Here is a 25,430-nt window from a genome sequence, read left to right on the forward strand (position 1 = left end):
TAGCATAGCAATGTATCAAGGGATGCGGTTGCATTGTGGCAAGTGGCTAATGATCTTTGCATTTACATCTTTAAACTGAATTATCCAATAATTTAATTACAGTTACATGCATGTAGAATGTCTCTGCTTGGGAAGCTGATTTGATTGTTGCAGATACATTCTTAGAGCCCTCTAAAGTACTGCTGGTACCCTGACAGTCTAGTGAGCTGTGAGAGATGATCGCCAGGTGCACTAACTAACAGCACACCTATTCCTATTTATGGTAAGGCGGTAGCGGAGTGTCAGTTTAGTGAGCTGACTGCTGAGAGTTCGAGTCCCAATGAATAAAATCCTTTTTCTTTACTTCTAAACGTGGCTTCAGACGAACAGACACCATTCCTATTTCAGTGAAGATCAACAAATGTTGACTACTCTATCAATCTTACTGATTGATAGTCTGAAATGCTTACCGAAGTGAAATCTTACTGAAGCAGCCAACAGGCATTCTAAGGCGCAGGTGACCATAGATAAGCAGAGCTTGCCTGCTTATTGCAGGGAATCAGATAAATTCATATTGCAAGCCAAGCTGATGTGAGTTTGGCAATCATTAATTTCTAGAACTAAAGCTAGATAAAGTCGGTGAAGAGGGTGAATGCAATAGTCAAGATATGATGCTAAAGAAGCTTTCGCCTCTTAGACATAAAATGGATGTGTTGAAGCGTATTGCAAATATATTAGTAATAAAATCGGCACAAAATGCATCAACTGTGTATTTGAGTTACCGTGGTGATAGACTGTGCTTTCAAGCCTATAATCCTTGGAATCAACGCAAGACATTTAAACAGATTAGGGAATAATGCTGTTAATGTATAAAAATTACATCCGTGTTACTCTAGCATATTTCAATGACACACGAAGGTGAAAGGTCAAAAATGTGTTTTGGACAGCAATGTTACAATCTAACCAGAAACATGGGGTGAACAAAGTTGAATGTACAATAACTACATTTCATATATGAAACAATAACGTTCATAGTCAATGTATAATACAGAGGCCATGCGTAGCAGCAGTAATGCATACATGGTCAACCGCAAAACATGCAATTAAATCAGCAAGAACGAGACCCCAAGTTAATCATAGAATGCATTGTAGATGAGCTTTGAAGAAATAGAAATGCATGCACTAGGATCAGGAGTTGGCTCCAGGCTATCTTCTGCACTATTATCAGGCAAAGATACAAAGGCTCAGAGGGTGGCACGGGCTACCGTTTGGTAAAACTACAACACAAAAACATGAAAGCAATAAGGATGTGAGTGGAAGAGAGCAAGTTAACCCTATCAATTGGTCAAGAGAATCAGAAGACCAAACTGAAACTAGCAGTTACTTTTTAGCACATCAGTTGTTGGTGGCCAGTAGCTGAACTAGCGAAGGAAGAATAGTTTCCCATAGATCTATCTAAAGGAATGTAAGCTATGTTAGTCAGACACCAAAGACCATCAGGTATGAGGATAAATCTCAAAAGGTTACACTCTGCCTATGGGTATCGGAACACTAAATAGCATATATACTTTTTTGGTCCGCTGCCGAATATAAGGTCGGCATCAGGAGCTCCTTTTTGGTGCTGGTATTTTATCTTTTTTTCCCTGTTAGTGTTGGGCACGAGCGACTTGCCTGCTTCTGCAATGATCAGATAAAGTTGAGTCTATTTGGATTTCAAGTCAGCCATACTTATATAGAAGCTCTTGAGTTATGGGTTAGCAATATATTATCAATATTTTTGTCTGCTGTGAAATGGCATCTACAAAATACAGTAGATGCCCCTATAGCGTAAACCTCCTTTTACGCAAATATCGCTTAACATAAAGAATTTATATAAAGTTTTTGCATCGTATTATGTAAGAAACTTATATAACTTAAAGCATCCATTTGGTGCAAGTTCTCAAATTCTATTCAAATAAAGAGAGTCCCATAGTTAGCCTTAAAAATATCAATTTCTTTCCTTCTGCACTTGGGAAAACAAAGTATGAGGGTAGCTCTATTATATAGGGTAGCTCTATTATATATACTAGTACCCTGGTAGTCTAGTGTGTCATGAGTGATCTCTATTATATATACTAATACCCTGGTAGTCTAGCGTGTCATGAGCGATCTCTATTATATATACTAGTACCCTGGTAGTCTAGTGTGTCATGAGCGATCTCTATTATATATACTAATACCCTGGTAGTCTAGTGTGTCATGAGCGATCTCTATTATATATACTAGTACCCTGGTAGTCTAGTGTGTCATGAGCGATCTCTATAATATATACTAATACCCTGGTAGTCTAGTGTGTCGTGAGAGATCTCTATTATATATACTAATACCCTGGTAGTCTAGTGTGTCATGAGAGAGTAGGGCGCGGGAGATAAAGCGTGGATAACAGGTAACTATACAATTATTCAAGAATACCCAAGGCGATTGATAGGTGTAGGTGTTAGAGCGTTGGTCTACCAATACAAACTGAATGTCACGAGTCGAGTTGGAGTCTCGTTAAAAGCAATCTTTAACCCTAACCTTTAACCTAATCGCCGGACGGACAGATGGACATTACTCTTATTATTCTAAAGATATCATTTTCTTTCATTTTATTTTACATGTTTACAATATTTTTTCGATTTCTTTTTGCAGCATAGACCTTGCCGTGCAGATAAATAAGCTCGAAAAATTGATTTAATGATTCAAATTGACATTAAACCATAACTGCCACGAACAACTTTTATCATATTTACTAGGTAAATCAGACATGCTGATTCCGATTTTGTAATCAAAATAAAGATTAGGCCACTAACTTTCAGAGTAATGAAGAACTTTTTATAGCGTTTTAATATCGGTCTCAAAAACAACACGATCGGCATAACAAGCTCCGCCCATAAATACTTGACGTAACCTAGCTTTTTAGGAACAGAAGTTACGTAGGGATGTTTAGACCGATTTAGAATAATAGAGATGGGTGTTTTAAAATCTATTAATATCTAAATTCAGCCTTAAAAATAATAGTCTTTTCTGAAAGGTAGATAAGCTATTTAGCATTGCATATTTAAAAAGCGCAATAACAACGCTAGCTCGTGATAAAACCGTGCTTTTTGAGCTCATTTTTCTCGGCGTCCAGCCCATTTAAACGTCATGTAACAAGCTGCGAGCAATTTTAAATAGTTTATATCCCTTTCATAAAAAACTGAAACTATTTTACAGGCTGGATTTAGATAATAATGGATTTTAAGACACCCATCTCTGTTATTCTAAATCGGACTAAACATTCCCAACTTCCGTTTCTGAAAAAGCTAGGTTTCGTCACATATTTATGGGCGGAGCTTGTAATGCCGATTGTGTTGTTTTTGAAACGGATATTGAAACGCTTTAAAAAAGCCTAAATGACTTTGACGGTTAGTGGACTAATCTTTATTTTGAGTACAAAATCGGAATCAGCGTGTCTGATTTACCTAGGAAATACGATAAAAGTTGTTCGTGACAGTTATGGTTTAAAGGCATATCATCCCCTTAATTTAATGTGAAATTACCGTAATCACTCGATAACACCTCCAATGTAAGACCTCCAATAAGATAGAAGTGTTACAAAAATTAAAATAGAAAGGTTCTCTTTTCACCAATTTCCTGTTATCACTCTTTTCACCAATTTCCTGTTATCACCTCTAATATTACTATTATTACACAAGTATTATTATATTATTATTATTTCACAAGTGCAGCTATAGGCTATTAATACAGCTGCTGTTACCAAATTGAAACTGGTTGGTAAGATGAATTATTCAAATTAAAAAAGATATAGAACAAATGAAAGCACAGTTAAAGGCGTAACAGCAAAACCGATCACGAGCAGACAACTTCATTTACTGTAATGATATTAGCTCAGTTTGAGCAGAGAATGAGCTCACTAACAGATCTGCTGTTGTTAATACTTGATGGTAAGTAAATTACAAACTACTATCACTGACTCAGCTGATTATAGTGAGTGAAGTGACACACGAGACACTAAATTTAATGACTACTATAAATGACAAGTTAAGGGAGACAACCATACATCTCAGCAGACTGCAGATTTCACTCCTATTCTCAAGCTAGCGTAACCATGGCACTGTGGAGCCACAATGTATCGCAAGATTCTATTAGATACGAGTTCTATGAGATACTATTCTATTAGAAACTATGTGTATTCATGACAAACCAATTTTTAATGCAAACTAGTACCCTGGCAGTCTAGTGAGCCGTGAGAGATCGTAAAGTCTGCTGAAAAACCACAGATAATAAGTAGCTGCCCAATTATTTCTAGATATCTAAAAGTGGTAGATTGGTGCAATTGTAAGAGCAATCGCCTGTTATGCATAGATCGTGAGTTCAAATCCTGCATGCTATAACCTTTTTTACCCGACACCCGTGAATGGCTTTGGACAGATAGACACACGTGTATATTAAAGTAAAAGCATTAAGTACATTATCGTAAAGATTGCGTTGATAACATCCAGCATTCGCTACGGACGGATGGAAAAACGGACAGACACACACACAGAACCTATTATAGTAAAGACTGTGTTGATAACATTCAACAGTCGCTATGGACAGATGGACAAATGGACAAACACACACAGAACCTATTATAGTAAAGACTGTATTGATAACGCCCAACAGTTGCTATGGACAGATGGACGAACCAACAGACACACACAGAACCTATTATAGTAAAGACTGTGTTGATAACATTGTGTATAAAACAGCTAGCATACCGAGCAGCGCGATTTCTTCCTCTTCCTGTCGAACATTCATCTCAAGAACAAGCTCCTTCAGTCTTTGCTTCTCAGCCTTCTCCTCCATTTCTCTTTCTCGATATCGTACAACAAACTGTTGGCTCACATTGAGGTCAAGGGTGGCGAACTGAGGCTTGTTACCTAATTAAAGGGCAGCAGGTGCAATCAAGAGTAACATTACATGTTCTACTGAATGCTGCTCCTTTTGTATTCGGACAGGAAACAAGATATAGTACTAGCTGCTGTCATCTCCCCATACTTTATGTTGAAATGAAAAAGACCACGATATGTCCTGTATCTGGAGTCAGCACAAGTTTACCGTATGTATTTGTGCAGTGCACAGCTGATCTGGTCAGATGTGTGAGGATTCAGTCACTTTGCCAAGCGCCGTGACTAGCTGCAGTGCTACTGCGAATGTGGACCTCATACCTTAATATGCAGGAATTGGGCTTTTATCATTTTTTGTTTAATCTATATTGTAACTATATTTATTTTCGCTTAATGTTATATTTTTACCAACTGATGAAATAAAGCACACACACACTTGTTGCATATCGCATTATTAATTACAGAAAAATTGTAAAACCTTTTGAAAACTCTTTGATAGATGTTCTAGTGAAGATGTCTGGTGAAATGAAAACCATCTTAACTGACTAACAAATAACACTGCTAATTCAGTCACATATTTTTATATATTGGTTTCAGCATTAACCAGCCTCTAAGTTTCTGTAACCTGACAGGTTGGGTTCAAGATGCAGCATTATGGCTCTAAGGCTACTCTGTACTCTACTAAAAACAGAGAGTGGCCAGAAAAATGGATTCAGAACCTCCTTTATGGGTGTTTGTCCACTACTGCCCTAATGTTACCTTTACTGCACTATTTTCGATCACAATTTACCACCTTGGACCATCCTAACTTGAAGCTACCCAGTGTCAGTCTAAACTCCTGTAAATGATAAGGCATCACAAAATCTGGTTAGCTGAAAAGATCCACAAAGAGAGCACACCAAAGGCGCCCTCCAATTATCTCACTGATCCAACAAAAAAACTACCCTACAAACAATTCATAACAACAAAAATTATATCCAAAGTAACTGAAGGTGAGAGAGATAATGGTCAAAGCATTGAAAAAATAACTCCTATTACAAACCTTTTTTGGTCATTAGAGCAAACTTTGGAGGGGGACTGGTGGGTGATTCTTCCTCTACCATAGAACCTTTCGCCGTCACAAATGGTTTCTTGGACTGAAATTTGAAGTTAACAGGAACGGTGATGTCTGCCTGCAATTTATAGGTACTGCTTGTTGTACGTATCATCATGTATGAATACATCTAATTATATGCCTAAGTACGTATGTTGTAGAAATATGTATACATATGTAACTTACAAACATTACCTACATGTAAATACTATGTGCAAACAGTAAGAAAAACAAAACTATGCATCACTAGGTACATTACAAAAGTATTGCATCCTTTATGTAGCACGCACGCACACACACGCGCATATATATATATACACATATGTATACCTAAAACGACAAGTCTATTATATATATCTACTAGCTGTGCTAACCGACGTTGCCCGGGTAATAAAAAAGTCTTTTGTCAGAAAATTGATTTGTATTTAATATACAACAAAATTTGCCATTCTAACTTTCTAACTACATATCATGAGAGAAGTGTGTAGTGTAGTTGAAACAAGTTGAAAAGTGTTTTGTGTAATTGAAATAAATTAAGAGAGAAAATAAAAACAACTGTAAAGGTTTTCAAACTCTGTCAAACAACTTTTAAACTTCATATCATGAGGAAAATGCTTCGTGCTGGTCAAATAGAAAAAAATAAAATGACTAAAAAAAAGGTTCGGATATAAATGTGAAATAATTAGCAAATAATAGCTAAATTAAGACAATTTTGCTACGATTACAATAAAAAAGGATTCAGTAATGATACAATTAATACGAACTGAGAAAACAAAATTAAAATCCAGAATATGTTAAATTAACAACAATTCTTGCATAGAAGTGTGTGTGTATAAAAAGCCTACTGCTCCACTAGAAGCTATCCATCAAAACTTTGAATACGATGATACCTCTCGATACTCTTATAAATGTAAAGCTGAGATATCGTCTTAGTCTGACCGAACGGAGAGAAAATGTTGAGGCTTTTCCCACAGAGACGATATAATTGTCCACATGAGAAGAATTGGCCTTGACCCCAAATATAGTAATTGAACCTCACGAAAAACATTTCTTAATAGGGGCATCGGTTACGCATGGCCGCATTGGTAAAATTATCGGCGTGCGTTATAGCTTTATCTATATCTGGACGCACCTACACACCAACACTGAGAAATATATATATAGATATATATCTCAGTGTTTGTTTGTAGTTCGTCTGTCCAGTTATAACGATATAGTTGTAGCAATGAAAAAACACCTTCATACTGAATTTGAACTAGTGACGTTCAAATCACGAATATACTAACAAACGCGTGTAACTACAAGGCTAAGCAGTTTATTAATACATTGCGCTATCGGGTTACAATACCCTTGTTATAAGACTTTGCTTTGGCTTACTATATGGAATACGTTTTTTGTTTTCGTCTTTGCCATACGAAGACGATTTTCTTTTCGACTTTTTTCGTCATACGATATCAACAAACAATTCAGCCAGAATTAAAATTTGGCAGTCGGTGTACTGATAATGATGAAATAATGAAAATTTCGATATAATAGTCAAAATCCCTCCAACTTCTGAAAGAGACACAATGCTCGCTATCGCGGTTCAGCGTTATTCGTTATAAGTTATTGGAAAAGCAAAACCGAAAATAAAAAAGTAATACAATTTTAGCCTATGACAAAGCTACAGTTTAGTTTAGTAAAATACATGCTAAAACTTAGCTTTAAGTATGTGTTTAGTAAGCTGAATTCAACGTTTATGTTTTTTGTCTGTCTCGAAGATAAGAACTCCCCAGTGTATGTACTGCACATAGTACATTGTAATGTTACTTTTTCTTGCAGATCATAACCACTAAATACACTAAAGCTAAAGTCTTGGGTAACTATAGTTACTAAGGTTAACATATTGTTTTGTTACTAATTTTTTATATGTACAGTAAGTACATGTATATAAAACTTTAATGATGTTTACCAGAGGAGGTTTGCATTAGATAAGTGCTATGGGTTTCTATACCACTCTATGAAGCTTTCGCCTTACGATACCAACACAGAAACGAGTTAAAGTCATATAGTTGTACACCAAATAACTTTTTATTGTAATCATAGCAAAACAGACGTTATTTAGCCATTAGATGCTAATTATTTCACATTTAAATTTAAACACCTTTACAGGTGTTTTATTTTTTCTCTTTATTTATTTAAACTGCACAAAACACTTTTCTCGTCATATGAAGTTTACAAGTTAGAATGTTAACTGTTGTTAAATAAAAACAAATTTTCTATGCAAAGACCTTTTTATTACCTAGGCAACGCCGGGCATTCACTTAATACCTGTATAAAACAGACCTGTCGTGACACCATAGAGAAACATCTGCCTGGAAAAAGGTAAGTAACTTTAACCTATTGCAACACTCTAGTTATTTATAACACTCCGCACTTTCAGATCGTAGAGTGCTGTTAGCAGTAGGCCTGACTACTTATCTATTAAAACATATATTATTATATATATATATTATATATACTTAGTATTTGCCTTAATTAGTAATTTCGCCTTACGATACCAACACAGAAACGAGTTAAAGTTATATAATTGTATACCAAATACCTTTCACTGTAATCATAGCAAAACAGACTATATTTAGCCATTACCTGCTAATTATTTCACATTTACTAAGTATTTGCTCCCTGACTTCGGTTTGGTTGAGCACTCTGTGGGAGGTGCGACACTATTAGCCTTAGTGCAAAGCTCATCATATTTGTGATTTGAGCACTCTTGTGTCAGCACATTGGCGTTCTTAAAGTCTTCGAAGCAACTTAGTTGTCTCATGGCAAGAAGTCAACTCTCATTGGCAATGGGGTTTGTCTCCCTTGCTGGCTTTGAGCTGCACTGATGAGGCTTCAATAGCCGAAACAGTACTGTCTGTAGCATGAGTATATATTATATATATACAGTATACATGTATATATATACATAATGTGTATATATATAATTATATATACATTACATATACATGATATATACATTATTACATTATATACATGTATAATGGACAAGTAGTCAGACCTACTTTTTATAATACTCTCCAATCTGAAAGTACGAGTGTTATAAATAACTAGTGGATAGAAAGTTATAAATATACTGAATACATGTTTTATAAAATATGTTACACCTACTTAATGGTACTAACTATAGTTAAACAAACAATGCTAGATCAGAAAACTTCAAATATATTAGTGATTCACCAGAATATATATATTTTTAATATATTTAACAAGTGATTCTATAGATTATTAATACATTAATGTATATTAATCATTTAGAATTGATAGCCTTCGAACCTACAAAGATATAGGAGTCAGCCTAGGCCCACCTGCATAACTTTAACGGCTTCCTGAGACCTTTGCTGGATATTATCAACAAGCATCTTGTCAAAGGCGGCCAAGAAGTCATCGTCTTCCTGACAGGCGAGTAGCTTTGGTCCCTTCTGCTTCATCTCAAACTCAAGCTCTTGCTCTGGTGATGCTGTCAAATTATCTACATCACTAATAGATGCCTAAAATATAAACTTAACTAGTTACCAGTTACTAGTTACCTTTCCTTCTAAACAGAGATGGACTTACTAGTTTCTGCTGCAGCTGCACACTCTGTCTCACTATCACTCTCTGTTATCTATAGCGTAGGGAGAGGTAGCCCAAGGAACAGTAATGAAAAGCTGAAGTTGGTGAGTGCCGATATAAGACACATCATCAGCAGCTAACAATGTAAAATGTTCTGGCTCGATGCCGACTCACTGTTAGATTATCTGGTTCTTGAGATTGCGATCTGGAATAAGAACGACGTAGTTCAGGTTGAGAAGGACTCGCTTCCTCTTCTTCACTGCACCTAACCTGACTTCCCGACAGGTTTTCATCTACTTCCTGTATCATAGCTAGTTCTCCCTCATCATCCTGCTCTGGGTCAACAAATGGTAGGAACCCAGCTACAACAGAGGCAGCACAGACGCTCAGCTAATTCTAACTGAAAAACAGACATTGAATGCATTACATTACTTCCATCATTAGCAATTCGATAAACAATGAACTAATGAAAAGCAAGATAGAGCTGATTGTTCTCTGCTGCAGCATCTGCCAACTCCTAGAGTCAGCACCCATATTGGATAAACATCCACATCTACTAGACCTCAAATCTTACATAACTTCTCTTTAAACTCCTCATTAAGTTTCTCTACATTCTGATTGGCTTCCAGGTAGGATTGAGCAAAAACTTCTTTTGGTCTGACAGCCTCAAGAGAGTCCTTTACCACCATATCAACATTCATCGGAAACGGACATTCCATGTCCCAGTGAGGTGAGGCCTTTTTGTACCAAAGGTATTTCTATAATGTACAGCCGTACATATACAGATCTAGCAAGTTTTTACTAAAAGCAAAAGATTGCCAGGTGGCACGGCAGAACAAAACTAAAAAAAAAGGAAACTAGCTACAAAATTATTATATTATAGATGAAACTTGTGTCCGTCTGTTTGTATCCTTTACAGGTTTCGGAGAGCCACATCGCTTACAGTAGATACTTTGGAAGTGCTTGTAACAAATTTAGTTCAATAAGTTAAGTTTAAAATTGAATAACTTATTTTTAAAATCAAAGGAGCCAAATCCTATTAGGTGTTATTAGTTGTCATCGTATTTATCACTTTTATAAACATAAATACAAGCATTGTCTAACGTGATACAGTTCTCAAACAACTCTAAGTTAAAAATTGAATGGTTAATCTCAGATGTTCAATTTGGAACAATTGCACATACTATAAACTTCTTATTTAATACTTTGCTATGTATTACAGATAAACAAATGGAAATATTGTTTAGTTTATTAAATAGTATAAAAATGTTTGTATATTAATTGCTTTACTATTTATATTAATAAATATTAAAATGCATATAGTTCGGCACAAAATAAAACTAAAGGTTTAAATTAGAATTTAATTACAAATCGAGAGATGTGAGCTGCAGTGATATGCTAGAATTTTTTATATTCTGTATTGTAATGTATCGGTATATTGTAAATAGAAATGGTAATTTCAATTGATATTAACAGTTATTAGTATGAAAAAACTTTCATCGTGTAGTATATCTAGTGGCAAGAGTTGGAGAGGCATAATGTTAGGCTAAACCGCATCTCGAAATATTAAAGAGCTATAAATAAGATACAATATTGACAAAGCTTTAGCCAAGAAACGCCAAAAGAGGAGATTGCTAGAACAAAAGAATGAGATATAACAAAGGCTATTTGAAAGATCTCTGGCAAAAGACAAACAAATACCTGAAAATAAATAAGGAAGTAGTCCAGCTTTCTCTTAGTTGATCCCCTGTCAAAGTACTGACCACATGTGTCAAGAAGGCAGCATGTCAGTCTCAAACGGAACAGATGTGGTGGTGGATCTGTCAGGAATAACACATCATCAGCAATACTTATGCGTACTTGAAAATGAACCAATTGACACATATGTATATACACAACATAAAACAGAGAGGCGTCAATCTGACAAGTACAGTATGCACACAGATATAAATGGTACCTAAGAGTGAAGGGACTTCTTTGTCGTAGCTGACACCAAATGTTATGAAGCTGTACAGAGTCTTGAAGATGACCGCGGAGTCGACGAGTCGGTAGTTATACAGTTCGCCGAGAAATTTGACTACAGCCAATCTTCTTTGGTTATACTTGGGATGGTTCATTTCCATCCCTAACCGGATGTCTTCTAGAACACCATCTACTACTTGCACGATCACATCCTCCTACAGAACAAGCCAAAAAACCATGAGAAAATAACTACTTACGCTTTCAATAAGATTATGGGTAAATTTTACGAAACTAGAGGTCTTATATCATCATATCGACAATAAAATAAGGCAGGACCAAATAGCTTTCAAATTACTCATAAGATATATACTAGGATAAATAACTCTATGACTTGTTGTAGTACATAAACACATTCAACTAAAAAACCCAGTATCTCAGCAAACATTGCAAATATTAAATTGCAAACAAATTGCAAACATACCTAGCAAGGGAAGCAGAAAGAGTAAATATGAAAACAAGAGCAGACACCTTGACTTCTTAGCCCGGTGTGAGATACTGTGCTGCTTATTAACCTGAACAGCTATGTTGGACATTGAGATGAAACCATCAGGACAGACAACTCTCAATGTGTTGGTAAGAAAAGCAAACTGCTAAGACACTAAGACAAAGTGCGTATTCGTATTAAAATGGAACCGGGTCCATCTTTTAACCTACTAAATTAGACCAAAAGGAATCTCCTACTAACGTGATAGGAGGCGAGACCGGCGAGAAGGTTGGCCACGCAGTGGATATTCCCGTATTTAACATTCCATACAGCCATAATAGCACTGCTGGCATACGATTTCATTTCCTCATCTTTCCATTCTAGCTTTCGCATCTGTCGTAGCACCTAACAAAAATGTATTCAAACGTCTAAACATGACAACAAAATGTGAGTTAACAGATATCTAACAATACTGAGTTTGTAATGTAGTGACTCTATGCATGTTCATTACATAGCGGGGGTAGCACACCATAGCCGCTGTAACAGATTTTCCTACCTTTTCAGTGGAGAGTTTGTTGAGATCTTTATAGAGGAGTTTTCTGATGTATTCGTGCTTGGGTGGTCGACGCTCCCTAATAATGTTTTGATTGCTAGGCGGGTTGCAGAAATAAAAAGCATTGTCTATCATTGTGTTGTAGCGAGTGTCGAGGCTCAGGACTGCCTTCTTTCTCATCATCACCTCCTGCAGAGAAGAACAGCCTTGCTATACATGGCGTATAAGCTGAAAGTGAGCACTGCATTCTGGGTAGCTGACATGTTGAATTCATAACCCTTCAATCGCATTCGCTAGTCTGTCTCCTAAACCTTGACACAAAGCACAACTTGCGTTGATAGGTAAAAGAATATGATTGATGATGAACTATGATTAGTACCTACAAAATATTTTTTTGGATTAATCAACTTACGGTTTTCAAAAAAGTATCACCATGAAACAGCTAGAACCACTCCTAATTAAGCATGAAATTACTCCGTTCTTATATTCACTTTGTGCGTCCAAACTGTCAAACGCTGAAGCCGATATTCTTGCAAGGATACACTATATTTTGGTTATTCTTTCAATAGCCCAAAAACATCTTCAACACTTCAAGTAACTAAATAGAACATGAAAGCAAAGACATTATATAAACCTATTTGAAAACAAAGTGAATCGAAGTGCAGACTTGGCAATGCGCAGGTTCGGTAGTAAAATGGGTGGCACAAAAACCCATCGAGATACTTAGTCTAACTTACACTAGATATAGGCTAAATTAGTTTGTGTTTTTCCTTACACATTTGAATTTCATTGTTAGGATCTACCAGCTTCTTCACTTTTACTTACAAATTCGTAATGCTTTGAAAAAGTGCGGAAGTCCTAAAAATTCCTTATAATATCGACACAAATATTAGCTCAAATTTGATGCTGGTTGTTGAAGAATTTGCACGTAGAGAAGTCGGCCTGTACCAGAATATTTTTACACAAAAACTGACCAATTCTATAAAATATAATCATATCTATCTCTACCTTTGATGATAAAAAATACAAAATATGTGGTGCTTCCAGATGTGAAGTTTAGAATATTTACGCACAGTCTAGATTTTAGCCTGAGTATCAATTTTAACATTCAGTTGCTTGAATTTATCGATGTCAAGGCCTTTTGATGATGTAGCATTCAATTGGATTGGTGAAGCTCTTGTGAACACATATTAAAACAGTGGTAGCTCGCGGCTTACACTAACCAGTAGCTGACAGTAGTTATTGGTGTAGAGGAGCCGCTGATAAACATCAGCTATTCGTTTGAAAGGAGTCTTCGCTGAAGTCTTAGTGCCCATGTCGACGACTGCAAAACCCGGCGGTAATCTCGCGCATCAAGACGCCTGCGGCGTTAGCATTGGCGGCTTATGTCCACATAAAGCTGCGTGGCAGATGAGTGTATAAAAAAGGCCACTCGCCATGCCGTTTCGAAAGCGCTGACCTTCACCTGTACAGTGCATTTCGGGAAGGTTAAGCCTGCAGCTCCTTTGCGAGAGTTGAACAGTGATGAATTCTTGCGTTAACTGCCTGTAACTATGGTGCTCGGCGCGTAGGTTCCCATTTCACCGCCGATAGTCCTACGATCCGGCCACCGGTGCTTGCGATGGGTTAAAAGGCCTAAATGGCAAGTGTCATCTAGTATATGCAGTACTGTTGCTGTGCAGTCAAGGCTAACTTCATACAACCCTATCAAACTCACTCACAGCTCAAAGTGAGCAACAATATTTCACAGATAATCCAGAGATAATCCACAGATTATCCACAGTATCTTATGAACCCAACCACAGAGATGACAGGGGTTACCAGATAGACGCGAGTGCGGTGGTGCGAGTCTGGACTTCTATAGAGGTATCTGCCACAGCTCTCCAACATAGCGCATGCCATATCTATGTTGTGGTGGCTAAACTCAAACATGAGCATCTTGAGGCACTTCAGGACCTCAGTCTTGGGAAATACGCCAAACTTCACAAGCTCTCCTACAAAACAACAGCACATCTCAATGCTCTTCCCTCACACATAATCTGATTCTAAGCTCTACACAATGACAGCTCAATGAAGCCCACCACCATTCTAGTCCAAAACTGTACAGCAATAGGACATGGCCACACAAGCCATTGGAGGCGCTAATCACTGTGTATAGACTATATTTCAGATGGCTTTGACAACTAAATTCCACCCTAACTTTTTGTCGACTCGGCGTACGCATCTCAGCAGTTAGACGGAAGGTTCAGGATTTAAAACTAAATTCATCCAACATAGACAGAATTAAGAACTACCTATGAACATCAATTTTTATAGATGGTGCGGCTGTCCCGCAAACATGTTGAAATGTAAAAAACTATGTAGGCAAACTTTTAGTTACCCAACTAACCATGCTAGACCTCTCTCATCAATGCACTCTCCACTCTGCTACAGTCTAACAAAGCAATATGTGACTGAACCATACTTCAAGTCAAGGAATGTTATAGATAACTACAGAAAAGTGTTTCCAGCACAATATCGCAAGTCCTATAGCTCGCTCTAGAACTTACCCATAAACCGAACGCACTTTATTTTGGATTCAATTTTTATCTGATCTTTCTTCCTGACAAGCCAGCGGAAATCTAGAATGAGAAACTTGCAGAGTTCTGAGGAAACATCCGGCATGCAGGGGTCAAGGGTCGCCACTAAGCGAGAGTAGAAAGGCAGCAAGTCATACCTGCAACGGAGAGAAGGTTGATACTGTAATCACCTAAGATGTAAGTGTGTGGCTCATTGTTATCAAAAGCAAAGAAAGGCTCATAATCTACACTATAACAAACCAAATTCAGGGCCAGTGCGGATTTTTCACTGCTAGATTTTATTTGCTATAACTGGACACAGGGTTTAACAAAAAGACAAACATTTAGATTTATATATATAGATAAGAGCAGTGTCTGTTCGAAGCCACACCAAGAATGTTAGGAACAAAATTGCTTCACGCCGAAATTGAACTCATGTACTGCAACTTCCAGTTTAGCACTTTAACCGCTATTCCATTAAATTACTCTTTCATATTTGTATATAAACAAAAAGAAACAATTTTCTGCATGCGTTCAGCTAATAAAAAATATTGGTGTTGAGCCAATAAAAAATACGCCCATCCTGAGTGTAGTTTCGCTTTGCAAACACCTTTATATTTTATCGCAGTTTATTGTTAGCAATGACCAGCTGTGCTAGACGCATTACAGCTGCTAAGTTTTACTAATTCAAATTTTATCAGTAATAAAAATGTCGTGAACTGTAATAAAATTGATAAATCATCCGACTCGGACATGCTCACGATCTTTTCAAAAATGGCCGAAAAAGTGAGTCCTCATTCTCATTCTACAAAGCATTTGTGGTAATTTTCATGACATCAGCTGATGTAAAAATTTTTGATGATAAACAGGATATTAAAATATTTTGTATAGACTGCATGGTTCAGAAGCCATGACGGTTTATAAGCGCCGCTGTTAAATATTGGGTTTTACCCAAGATGTAATTATGCCCCGGTAAAGAAATTAATAAAATAAATAAATTAATTTGGTAGCGAAAGAGTTAATTATGCAGATACTGATTACTCCTGATGATCTCTCACAATGCAAGGAACTGCCAAGTTCACTAGTACCTATAATAGTGTACGCATGGAAAAAGTCTCCAGGCAACATAATTATGCAAAAAACATAGAAGGTTGTATTTTTTAATAAAGTGTGTATCAGCGATAATAAAACTCGAAGACTTTATTATAACATTTTAAGGCCGAAACTGAATATTAAAACAAAAGTAATTAGAAAAACCTTTTCAAAAACATTATCCTTGCTCATAAGAAAAACCTATACTATTTTTATTAACCGCTGAAAGTGCAGACTTGATAGTGCTGTTAAAAAATGCTCTGAGATATTTATTTGGTTCTCATGAAGTAAATTTTACGCAATAATTCAGCAGGCTCAAACAGACACAATATATAGTACCTCAAAGGTGACAATCACAAGGTTACCTCGTACGGGGAACAGCGAAAAGGTGCTTAGCCAGCCTCTTCCTGTTTCTCTTTGTATTGTGAGTCATACAGAAGTCGTGGGCAGCCCTGTCAATGAGCTCTCGATTCACGCAGTTACTCAAGTCTTGTAGGAACTTGTCAAACATCAACTTAGAGGTTGTCGCTACTTCCACAGTGTCTTCTGATGCTAAAAATGATAAAGACAGCTCAATCATGATTTTCTAGATAGCAACACAGCAACAATTGTACCAAACTATTGCTAATAGTGATTGTTACAAATGTAGAAAAAGAAAACTCAACAATGCCAGGTTCAAGAGTATAAGTTTTATCGCTTTATTACCTGTGAACTAATTCTACTAAACTTTTCATTATTGTGTGATTATTATTGTTATTGAAGATCACTACAATCAGCCAACTATTCTATTGTCGGAGATTTCAAGAGGTTTGTAAATCCAAAACAGTCGTGTCACGGCAAACGATTTTAACAATCAAACTCACATACCCGCTGAAAAATATCCAAGCATATTTCTAAGATGCGCACACACAATTGGTGTTTATTTTCCTATTTGTCTGTAAAAAGAATTCAAAGCTACATAAAAAAATTTAATAGACTTATCAATTTCATTAAACCACAACTTTACTTGAGAGTAGTCTTCTACACATAGATGGGCTCATGAGTAGACAACTGAATACTGGTATATTGTGAAATTAATTCTTTAGAGCAATGGCTGAACGCTGACTACTGATAGGAACAATGACAAAGCTACGGAAAAGGTTTTTGCCAAGGACATCTCATATTTAAACACTTCAATAATTCATCAATAATTGACCATTCATCAACTATTGAAGCAACTAGCCGATCCAGGGTCAGTGATTGACATTGGGATAAACTTACTCTCTGTGTCACCCATCTCTCCCTCCTCTAGATGGAGTTCTTCTTGGAGCTCCTCATCTTGCTGGGAGGTCTTGTCTGCCTCCTCTTTACCTTCCAATAGTTCTTGCTCCACGTCCTCCACCTTTAAATCTTCCTCTTTCTCTTCTACACAAGTTAAAGCTAAGTATGACCATATAAAATCCCACACTATTTTATTTGCATTAACAAATTACTTATGTTTTGCTATCGATGTTACATGATATTGTGCAGGTTCTACATCCCACAGATACTATTCAAACCACCAAGCAGTGCAGTCCCGAGTTATTAAACCAAACTTTGTCTGAGCCATAGATATAATAAACCCTATTTATTTATATCTATGGCTTATTACCGTTTACAGCTTATTATATCTATGATCTGGGCAAAGGAATACCAATACAAAACTGCACAATATAAACCTGCTGGGGAGGTTGGTGTTGCATTACATAGTTCGAAGAGCGCAGAGAGTACTTACTCTTGCTAGGTGATTCTGCCAACTCCTCTTCAGCAGGCGTCCCTTCTGAAGGCTGACTGTCCCTGAGCAGTATCTGCGGAACTGTCGCCTTGAGGTCGGCCAACTTCTCATAGAACTGTTGAGTCTCCTCATCTTCGTACAGGCTCGTATCGCCGTCGTAGTGAAACTCCTGCGCAGCGCTGAACTCTATGTCGCCGTCATCACCCCCAAACTCTGTCAGAGAAAGAGAATCTTGAGCTAATCTCATCATGCAGACGGGAAAAAATATTTACTAGCACAAGAGCCAAATACCCATTAAACAGCTACGATTTCTTTGACACAAATGAATCAAGGAGCTAATGCGTACAATTTGTTACAATGATTAAACTGTCATGCAGTGACATAATATCACAGCTATAATATCAATATAACACACTGCCTAATGGTGTGCTTTGATAGGCATTTCTATGCAACCATACTCTAATTGTGAATAAAGTCAAAAACAGTATCACATATGTGAAATAAGCTGGACCTTTTGTTGGAAAACTAAAATTCTCATTTACAACATTGTTACTCATAGTGAATTTAGTCAATAGTCATAAATTATATATTAAATTAATCCTCATTTTGTCCTAATTTCAAATATGTAAAGTAAACAGCTGTAAAATTGTTATTGAATGATTATGTAGACTGAATTTTGCGCATTTCATTTTTTAATAATAGTTGAATATAACAATCTGTACAGTTATAATCACTCTACATACATTTCATTTTGGTTGTTTCAAGTCACATACATCTATATGATTTAAAATAAGCAAATGAGTGTGTGGTTAATATTTTGTCCCAGCAAATAAAAAAGTATGTGGTGTCATCATTGTTTCACACTCGAAGACTCTTAGCACCATATTTTTAATCCCAATACGAAACAGTTGGTTCCGTTATTGAATTCACAGACTATTCGGTTTCGCTATAGCCTTGTGTTGACACTGATCATTTCAACATCATGGTGACACATACCGAATGACCCAGCAAACCTTTTCAACTATGACAACATCGGGATGTCCATAGAGAATATGAGCACGAGCAAAGTTAGAGTAACAATGCCGCAACATGAAGCAACACTAAATCATATAAACCTATAGTTCAACCTGTAAACTTACTGTGGTTAACCAGCTCACAAATCTCTTCGTCAACTAAATCCTGCAAAAAGAAAGCGACATCTTACAGTAATAGGTTAATGTAGGAGAGAAAATTAAACTCAAAGTACAGCAGTAACAATGCACCTGCCTGAACATGCCTTACATGCCTATAGCAAACTTTCGATTTCCCATATATTTTTAAATTTTTCAAAAGAAAAATATATATAATTATAATAATAATTATAATCTGTTATAATTTACAGCTAAGATGTTTAGCTGCAGAGGCACCAGAGTACTTGATATGCAGGACTCACGCTCAGAGTCTGAACATTGGAAAGAAGTTTGCCATGGCTGCTTTTCAGATGGTCATACTTCTCTTGTCTGTCTGCGTTCAGCTCTCCCTTGGTTAATATAATCCGCCTGTTCTGCCACTCCATGTACTGCAGGTCCTGCAAAAACACAACAAAACCACATGCATGCAGATATGCGTCGTCGAAGGTGAGCTGATTACATGGTGAGTCAATGGAAAAGCTTCTGAGCAGAAGCATGAATATGAGTTATCCCTTGCTTATTTTTGCTTCTGACACAAAGTGTGGACAACTCCCCGCCATGAATATCATTACTGATCATACAATGATCAATAGCACTGTAACAGTGCTATTGATCATTGTATGAAGGTGGTAGTGGAAAAATGCCAGTATAAGTGCATCCGCCACATCCAACCAAATATAAGCCATATGATGAGACACAGTTTGCAATTTTGGATTGGAAATTCTGATTAGTTGACAAACTTTAGGTCTATCGATTTTTACTAGCATAAAACTTGGAAGTAGCCCAAGGCTAATCAATCATTATAATAGTTACAAATACCTCTAGTCGGTACCACGCTGCTCAGAGACACCAGCATTTGAATGAAGAAGCTCAAGAGGCAGAATACAACTAGCAACAATCCTTTATGATGGATACCATTGCTGATGTGACTATAAAAAAAGCTTTCTAACAAGTTTGTCGGTTATTTGCAAAATGCAAAAGCTACTTCCTGTTTATGTGTAACAGTCGTCACTACTGTCAATGCTGAGTGAGCGCATTACTAATAGCTCCAAAGAGCACTGTCAAATAATATGGGTAAAATAATATTTATGGCTGACCTTGTCCTCCTTCTGCAGCTGGTTACACAAACTGTTGTAGTAATCTTTGAGCAGGTTCCTGCAGCCTCTCTGTTTCTCCGCTGGCAGCGTAGGGCAGGAGGGTATAGTCAGATTATATTTCTCTGCCAGCACCCTAGAACATCCATTATAGGTCCGATGAACGATAAGGCAAATGTGCTACATTAGGAAAACAAAGTGATACTGATAGAAGAAAAGTAGTAATGCAATAGTATAATTAGAAGTGGCAGTTCACAGAATCCAGAGCAAGCACTCACGCTTGGTTAATACTACAATATGCCTTGTAACAACACAATCCTCTCCCTACCAGTTATGCACCTTCATTTTAACCCTAATAGTCTTACCCTTGCATCACCACTCAAACCACCCGTGATTTTGCATTAAATTTCTACTAGTTGTCCTAATTGTACTAGTACATGATTGGCAGTATGCCAGTATGACACAGCATATAAAAAATATTTTATGCAAACTGTGTGTGTGCGCAAACCAAACATCAGAATTACTGTTCAGAGGAGCATAGAAAACTGCTTCAATAGGTCAGGCATATGTAAGACCCTACCGATACTTGCGAGGCACAAGACCAGCATAGTCGCTGCCGCAGTGCCGGCAGAAGCTTTGAATTATGGAGACATTGTTATGTTCATCTTTGTCATAGTTTATAAGAATATTGAGCTGGTTGGAGAGGGTGTTGAGAGAGCCTTTCTCAGGTAGGATCCCGACAGAGACGAGTTCTGCAAAGAATCTCAGGTCAACCCTGAACTTGCTCTGATTTGTTACCTGAAAGTGAGGAAAAAAAGGAAACAACTTCCATTAAAACCAAAAATTCACTAGAAATAAATTTACCAAAACCAAAATTATAAAGTTCAAGTTTTGAATGATAGTAATTTAATAAATTGATTAAATTAAAATTTTGACTTTGATCACGACGAAGTACGAGAAACAATAACGAAAAGTCATTAAACGAAATGAAAGACATGAACTGGCAGAGTTGAGTTGGACATCAGTGCAAAATAAACCTAAAATCAATAAAGAAAGCTAACTAGAGTTAACTCTAGTTAAGCTAACTAGTAAACTAGAGATTAACTAGAGGTCAACTAAAGGTTAACTAGAATTATCTACTAAGTCAAGAAGTTAATGCATAGAACAGGATTTTTTCTGTTATTCAGATGGAATGCTAGCATAAGGCCATTTACGAGCTGTACAACAATACCTGTTTCAAGTGGCTTATTCTAGGTCATTGAACACAAAAGAAATTACAAAAACAGACATATTTTACAAAATAAAAAATGCACTGCACACAATTTGTAGTTTAGCATTGGTGAGCTAAGATATGGTCGATTAGATAAAACAGCAAGTAAGACAATGAATTATCTCAATGTCAGCTGTAATGAATAGGAATATTACAGCACATCAGAGCGAGGTCTTGCAGAATCATTCATCAACCAAAATCATGTTTTTAAAACAATTTTAATGAATCACTTCTCACAATAGAATGATTCTAAATTAGTCATTTTACCAATCCAATTACCTCAAACACAAAACTCTCTATTTCGCGACAACAGAATCTGAGCCAATATCAAAAATTCACTGATTACAGCCTCTGCATAGACTACGAGTTCAGTAGATCCTCCAAATCTAGCTCACAACACCACTATCAGCTTTTTAACAAATTTAAATGCTCAATAAGTCCTCTCAGCGATAAAGAGATAGTCGACCTTCAAGGCATACCTTGTCATCCTTCTTCTGAAGAAGAACCTTTTGCCAGTTATCAAGCAGAGCATCCGCAAACTCCGCATACCTCTCATGCAGAAGGCAGCAAACTTCTATAGCTGATGGAATGTCAGACATTTTTAGTTTTGTCTCCACAATTGCAGTGGCCTGTGTAAATGCATTTCAAAACTCAGCCTTGAGATGGAGTACAGAAGTAAAAGGCTTACAATGATAGCATGCTACATAATGCACCAGATGTTAGCCTTTGATCAGTCAATTCTTACCACTTCTGAGATGTACTTGGTTAGATTGAGAGACATGATCTCTTTCATAAGACCGTCCTTCTGACTCTCTGTATATGATTTCTACAGTAAATATGACACAAGTGACAAGAAGGGGAACAAATCAGGCAACACAACAAACATTGTTACAAAAGTGTATGTCTAACATGATAAAATGATGTACTCAATAAAAATAAATATCGAGTTGAATAACTGAATTTCTACTGTTAAGAAACTGACTATCATTACATTTGCGCCACTAGAAAGGCTACTACTAGTATTAATTGTATTAGTACTAATTTCACAGCATTATATTAGTACTAATACAATGCTGTGAAACAGCCAGCAAAAGGCTAAAACCCTTCTTGTCAACAATTAATGGATAGTTTTAAACATGCTTACCAACTTTCTAACAAATGCTGTGTTCTTTTTCAAACTCGAATCAAGTCTCACAAAAGCATCTTCATCCGGCCTGTGTTCTAAAATAAAGCAGACATTCTCTAAATATGGACCTACACAGTATATCATTGTGACAAAGGCGCTTGGTCAATAGTGGACTCGTAACAGAAAGGTGTCTTAACATAAGCAGAAAAAAAATGAACAATACCCCTAGAATAAACAGAACTAGTCTTGCTTTGTCTGGACTGGCAATAAAAATCAGATGGACAAATTCTTAGCACTAACGATTCGACTTGTATTTAAAATTCACAGCAGTCTGTATCATATATCAGCGAATTTAATTATGATATAAAACATTACCATCTTGAGATGTTAAACTTTTAGGGGCACTGGTAACTTTAATGATGACAAGCTTGTTTATTTATAATGTTTATTCAAAAGATGTGTACTTCTGCAATGTAGTTTGCATACAGATGTATGAATACCTTCAATTTGGGCATTTCGCTCCTTATATTTGGCTCTGAGTCCATATTTCTCCTCCATTTCTTTTACATATTCAGTGATGGCTTGCTACAAGAAAACCAGATAGCTGCTTCAACTATGTACCGGTTTCTGAACTTCGAAGCTAAAAACTAAAACAAGGGAGAAATTAATTTGAAGCTCTATTTAAAATTTAGCCTGAGATTTCGAAAAAATGGCAAATTGACCAAGCACAGCATAAATCAAAAAGTACAGCAGTATTTCTTTGTGTCAAAATGAGGCAACCTAAGTTGCAGAGAGAACAATTCACGAGCGTAACATACCCTTTCTTCAACTTCCTTCTCCAAAGACAGATGCACATCTCCACTCTCAACAGCCTCTGTAGAACTAGCAGACCCATTTTCGTTGGCTGACACTGGCACCTGCTACAACATTAAAGTAAGTAGAGCTCAAAAGACATTGAGAGCTGCACAGCCGTGGTTATTGCTGCTAACCTGTGATGTTGGAACTTCAAACTTATGCTTTGTAGTCATTAGAATTCAATGTCTATAATAATAAATTGTTGTGCTAACAAAAAAAACAGGCTACAATAACCAGAAAAGACTGTCACTGAATTGCTAGCTGGGATTTATTAATATCGTTTATGTATAGCCAGCTATTTACCAACATGAGTGTTGTCCTTGATGATATTGGGAACTTTTAGTGAAAAAAAGATAAGGGAAACATAGTAACATCTGCTCTTACTCATATAAATAGTATGCAAAGAGTAAAGGAGTAGTCCTAAAAATTTTATATCGAATACAGTTGCTTAGGACAATGCATGGTAAAATTTCTATAAAAGGTGTACTTGATAACATGTTGTATGTAAGAACACTGGAAATCAATGAAAGAAATGGGATACCTTCTGAGCAAGGTTCTGTTCCGGCTTAGTACTGCTCGATGAGCTGCTCAAATTTTGCACATTTTTCAATCTTTCTTGACGTTCTGTTGAATAGCGCTTTCCACCCTTACTACTATCCATATCTTACCAAACATCACTCATTCCAAGAACAAGACCAGGTCAATTTGCTTGTAAAGGAACTGCTGAAAAATGAGCAAATGAGAGAGGCCATGATCATAAAACTAACTGATCAAAAGGTGGTAGTACTGCATGGTACTGGGTTCACTTAGAAAAAAAATAATCATGACATTTTTAACCAATGTATTTAAAAAAGGCAAAAGCACAAGCAAATTTGCAATATTCCAACATTTCTTTTTGACAAACTAAATCTAAGACTGGTTTTTGCTTTTCAAAGCCAATCTCTAGACAACTTGGATGTATATTTTGCATCAATAAAATTACATAACACACATAAGAACTTCAGATACATTTGAATAATTAATCCAATGGTGCAGGCAAGAATATCTTAAGGTCTGAGCTTCGATCCACACAGCCTTGCGTGCAGGCATTAGACTGAACTTTTTCATTTTACATTTTTTTATCTACAAACCTATTTTCTATTGTTGTTTTTCTATTTTTTACGTTACTAAAAATTTATGCCATTTGTGTTTTTGCTTGCCTCTTATTGCTATTAATAACTATCTTTTATTAATATTCTCTACTGAAAGTTCTTTTTTCTTCCCAGCTTTCTCAATTTTTTGCTCTTTATTCCTCAATCCACATTTTAATCTTTAGTTTCTGATTATTTTACATGCATATTCCAGCAAGCGTGTTTTGTTGATCTTCAAGTAAAACAATATACCATATGCTGGTAAACCTCGATTCACAGCTAATATTTCGCTAACCATCCGAAAACTACATTAATAGAAAAATGTAATTATAATAGTTTCATAGTTAGTTAAATGGTAGGTTTTGAGCACGGGTACTACAGGTACTACCCGTGACTTCACTACTTCAAGCTCAATCTCGGAACTGACTTACTTAAATGCTATTAGTGCAGTGTTAAGGGCAGAGTACAATACTTAAAAACCCCTTTGAGTAACATACTTGTAGTCTATAATGATTGTTGATGTGTGATAACGATACTACGTGACTAGCAACGTGTAAACTGTCAAATAAACATTGTAAATGCGTAAAAGAGATTTGGTCACAAAATCTACAAATAAATAAAGCAAGTGGAATCAAAGTATTTGCGCTACGTTCTAACGACGGAAGGTTTCTTCCCTCCCCGAGGTGCTATGCAGAAGTAAAGTAGTTAACTCGAATACAAGGTTTTGTAGACATCATTAATACGGTCAGAAAATGCCTCGCGCTTTTTATATGCAAAACATAGGCAAGTTCATGAAGTTATTAGT

The 25,430-nt window shown here is 36.5% G+C and overlaps 1 protein-coding gene across 3 annotated transcripts; it reads right to left on the bottom strand.

Annotated features, from left to right (window-relative positions):
* Positions 1-692: 692 nt before the first annotated feature.
* Positions 693-25,232, bottom strand: LOC137402667 (regulator of nonsense transcripts 2-like). 3 transcript variants are annotated; one of them, XM_068089189.1, is made up of 27 exons: positions 25,123-25,232; positions 24,037-24,218; positions 23,459-23,557; positions 23,141-23,225; positions 22,659-22,735; positions 22,260-22,340; positions 21,994-22,143; positions 20,825-21,042; positions 20,248-20,380; positions 19,414-19,548; positions 19,121-19,160; positions 17,982-18,194; positions 17,489-17,632; positions 16,594-16,780; positions 15,128-15,294; positions 14,400-14,572; positions 12,582-12,767; positions 12,287-12,430; positions 11,537-11,756; positions 11,281-11,399; positions 10,154-10,337; positions 9,754-9,941; positions 9,333-9,515; positions 5,932-6,061; positions 4,761-4,922; positions 1,548-1,656; positions 693-1,256 (listed from the first exon to the last, which is right to left on the bottom strand). In XM_068089189.1, the coding sequence occupies exons 2-27, from the start codon at positions 24,154-24,156 to the stop codon at positions 1,241-1,243; spliced, it is 3,663 nt and encodes a 1,220-aa protein (XP_067945290.1). In that variant the 5' UTR covers positions 24,157-24,218; positions 25,123-25,232; the 3' UTR covers positions 693-1,240. The 3 variants fall into 3 exon arrangements, with proteins under 3 accessions (XP_067945290.1, XP_067945275.1, XP_067945283.1); XM_068089174.1 differs by having other exon boundaries at positions 23,459-23,560; XM_068089182.1 differs by having other exon boundaries at positions 23,459-23,560; positions 24,037-24,215; positions 25,123-25,169.
* Positions 25,233-25,430: the final 198 nt, after the last annotated feature.

The sequence above is a fragment of the Watersipora subatra genome, chromosome 1 (assembly GCF_963576615.1).
Source record: "Watersipora subatra chromosome 1, tzWatSuba1.1, whole genome shotgun sequence".
NCBI classification, from domain to species: Eukaryota; Metazoa; Bryozoa; class Gymnolaemata; order Cheilostomatida; family Watersiporidae; genus Watersipora; species Watersipora subatra.

Bases quoted from the DNA above. Each gene is read 5' to 3' on its own strand.
- LOC137402667 (XM_068089174.1), bottom strand. From the start codon at position 24,156: ATGGATAGTAGTAAGGGTGGAAAGCGCTATTCAACAGAACGTCAAGAA. The intron at 19,549-20,247 runs GTCAGCCATAAA...GTGTTTTTGCAG, and splicing joins AGCTGCAGAAGGAGGACAAG to GACCTGCAGTACATGGAGTG. The intron at 6,062-9,332 runs GTGGGCCTAGGC...TATAAATTGCAG, and splicing joins AAGCCGTTAAAGTTATGCAG to GCAGACATCACCGTTCCTGT.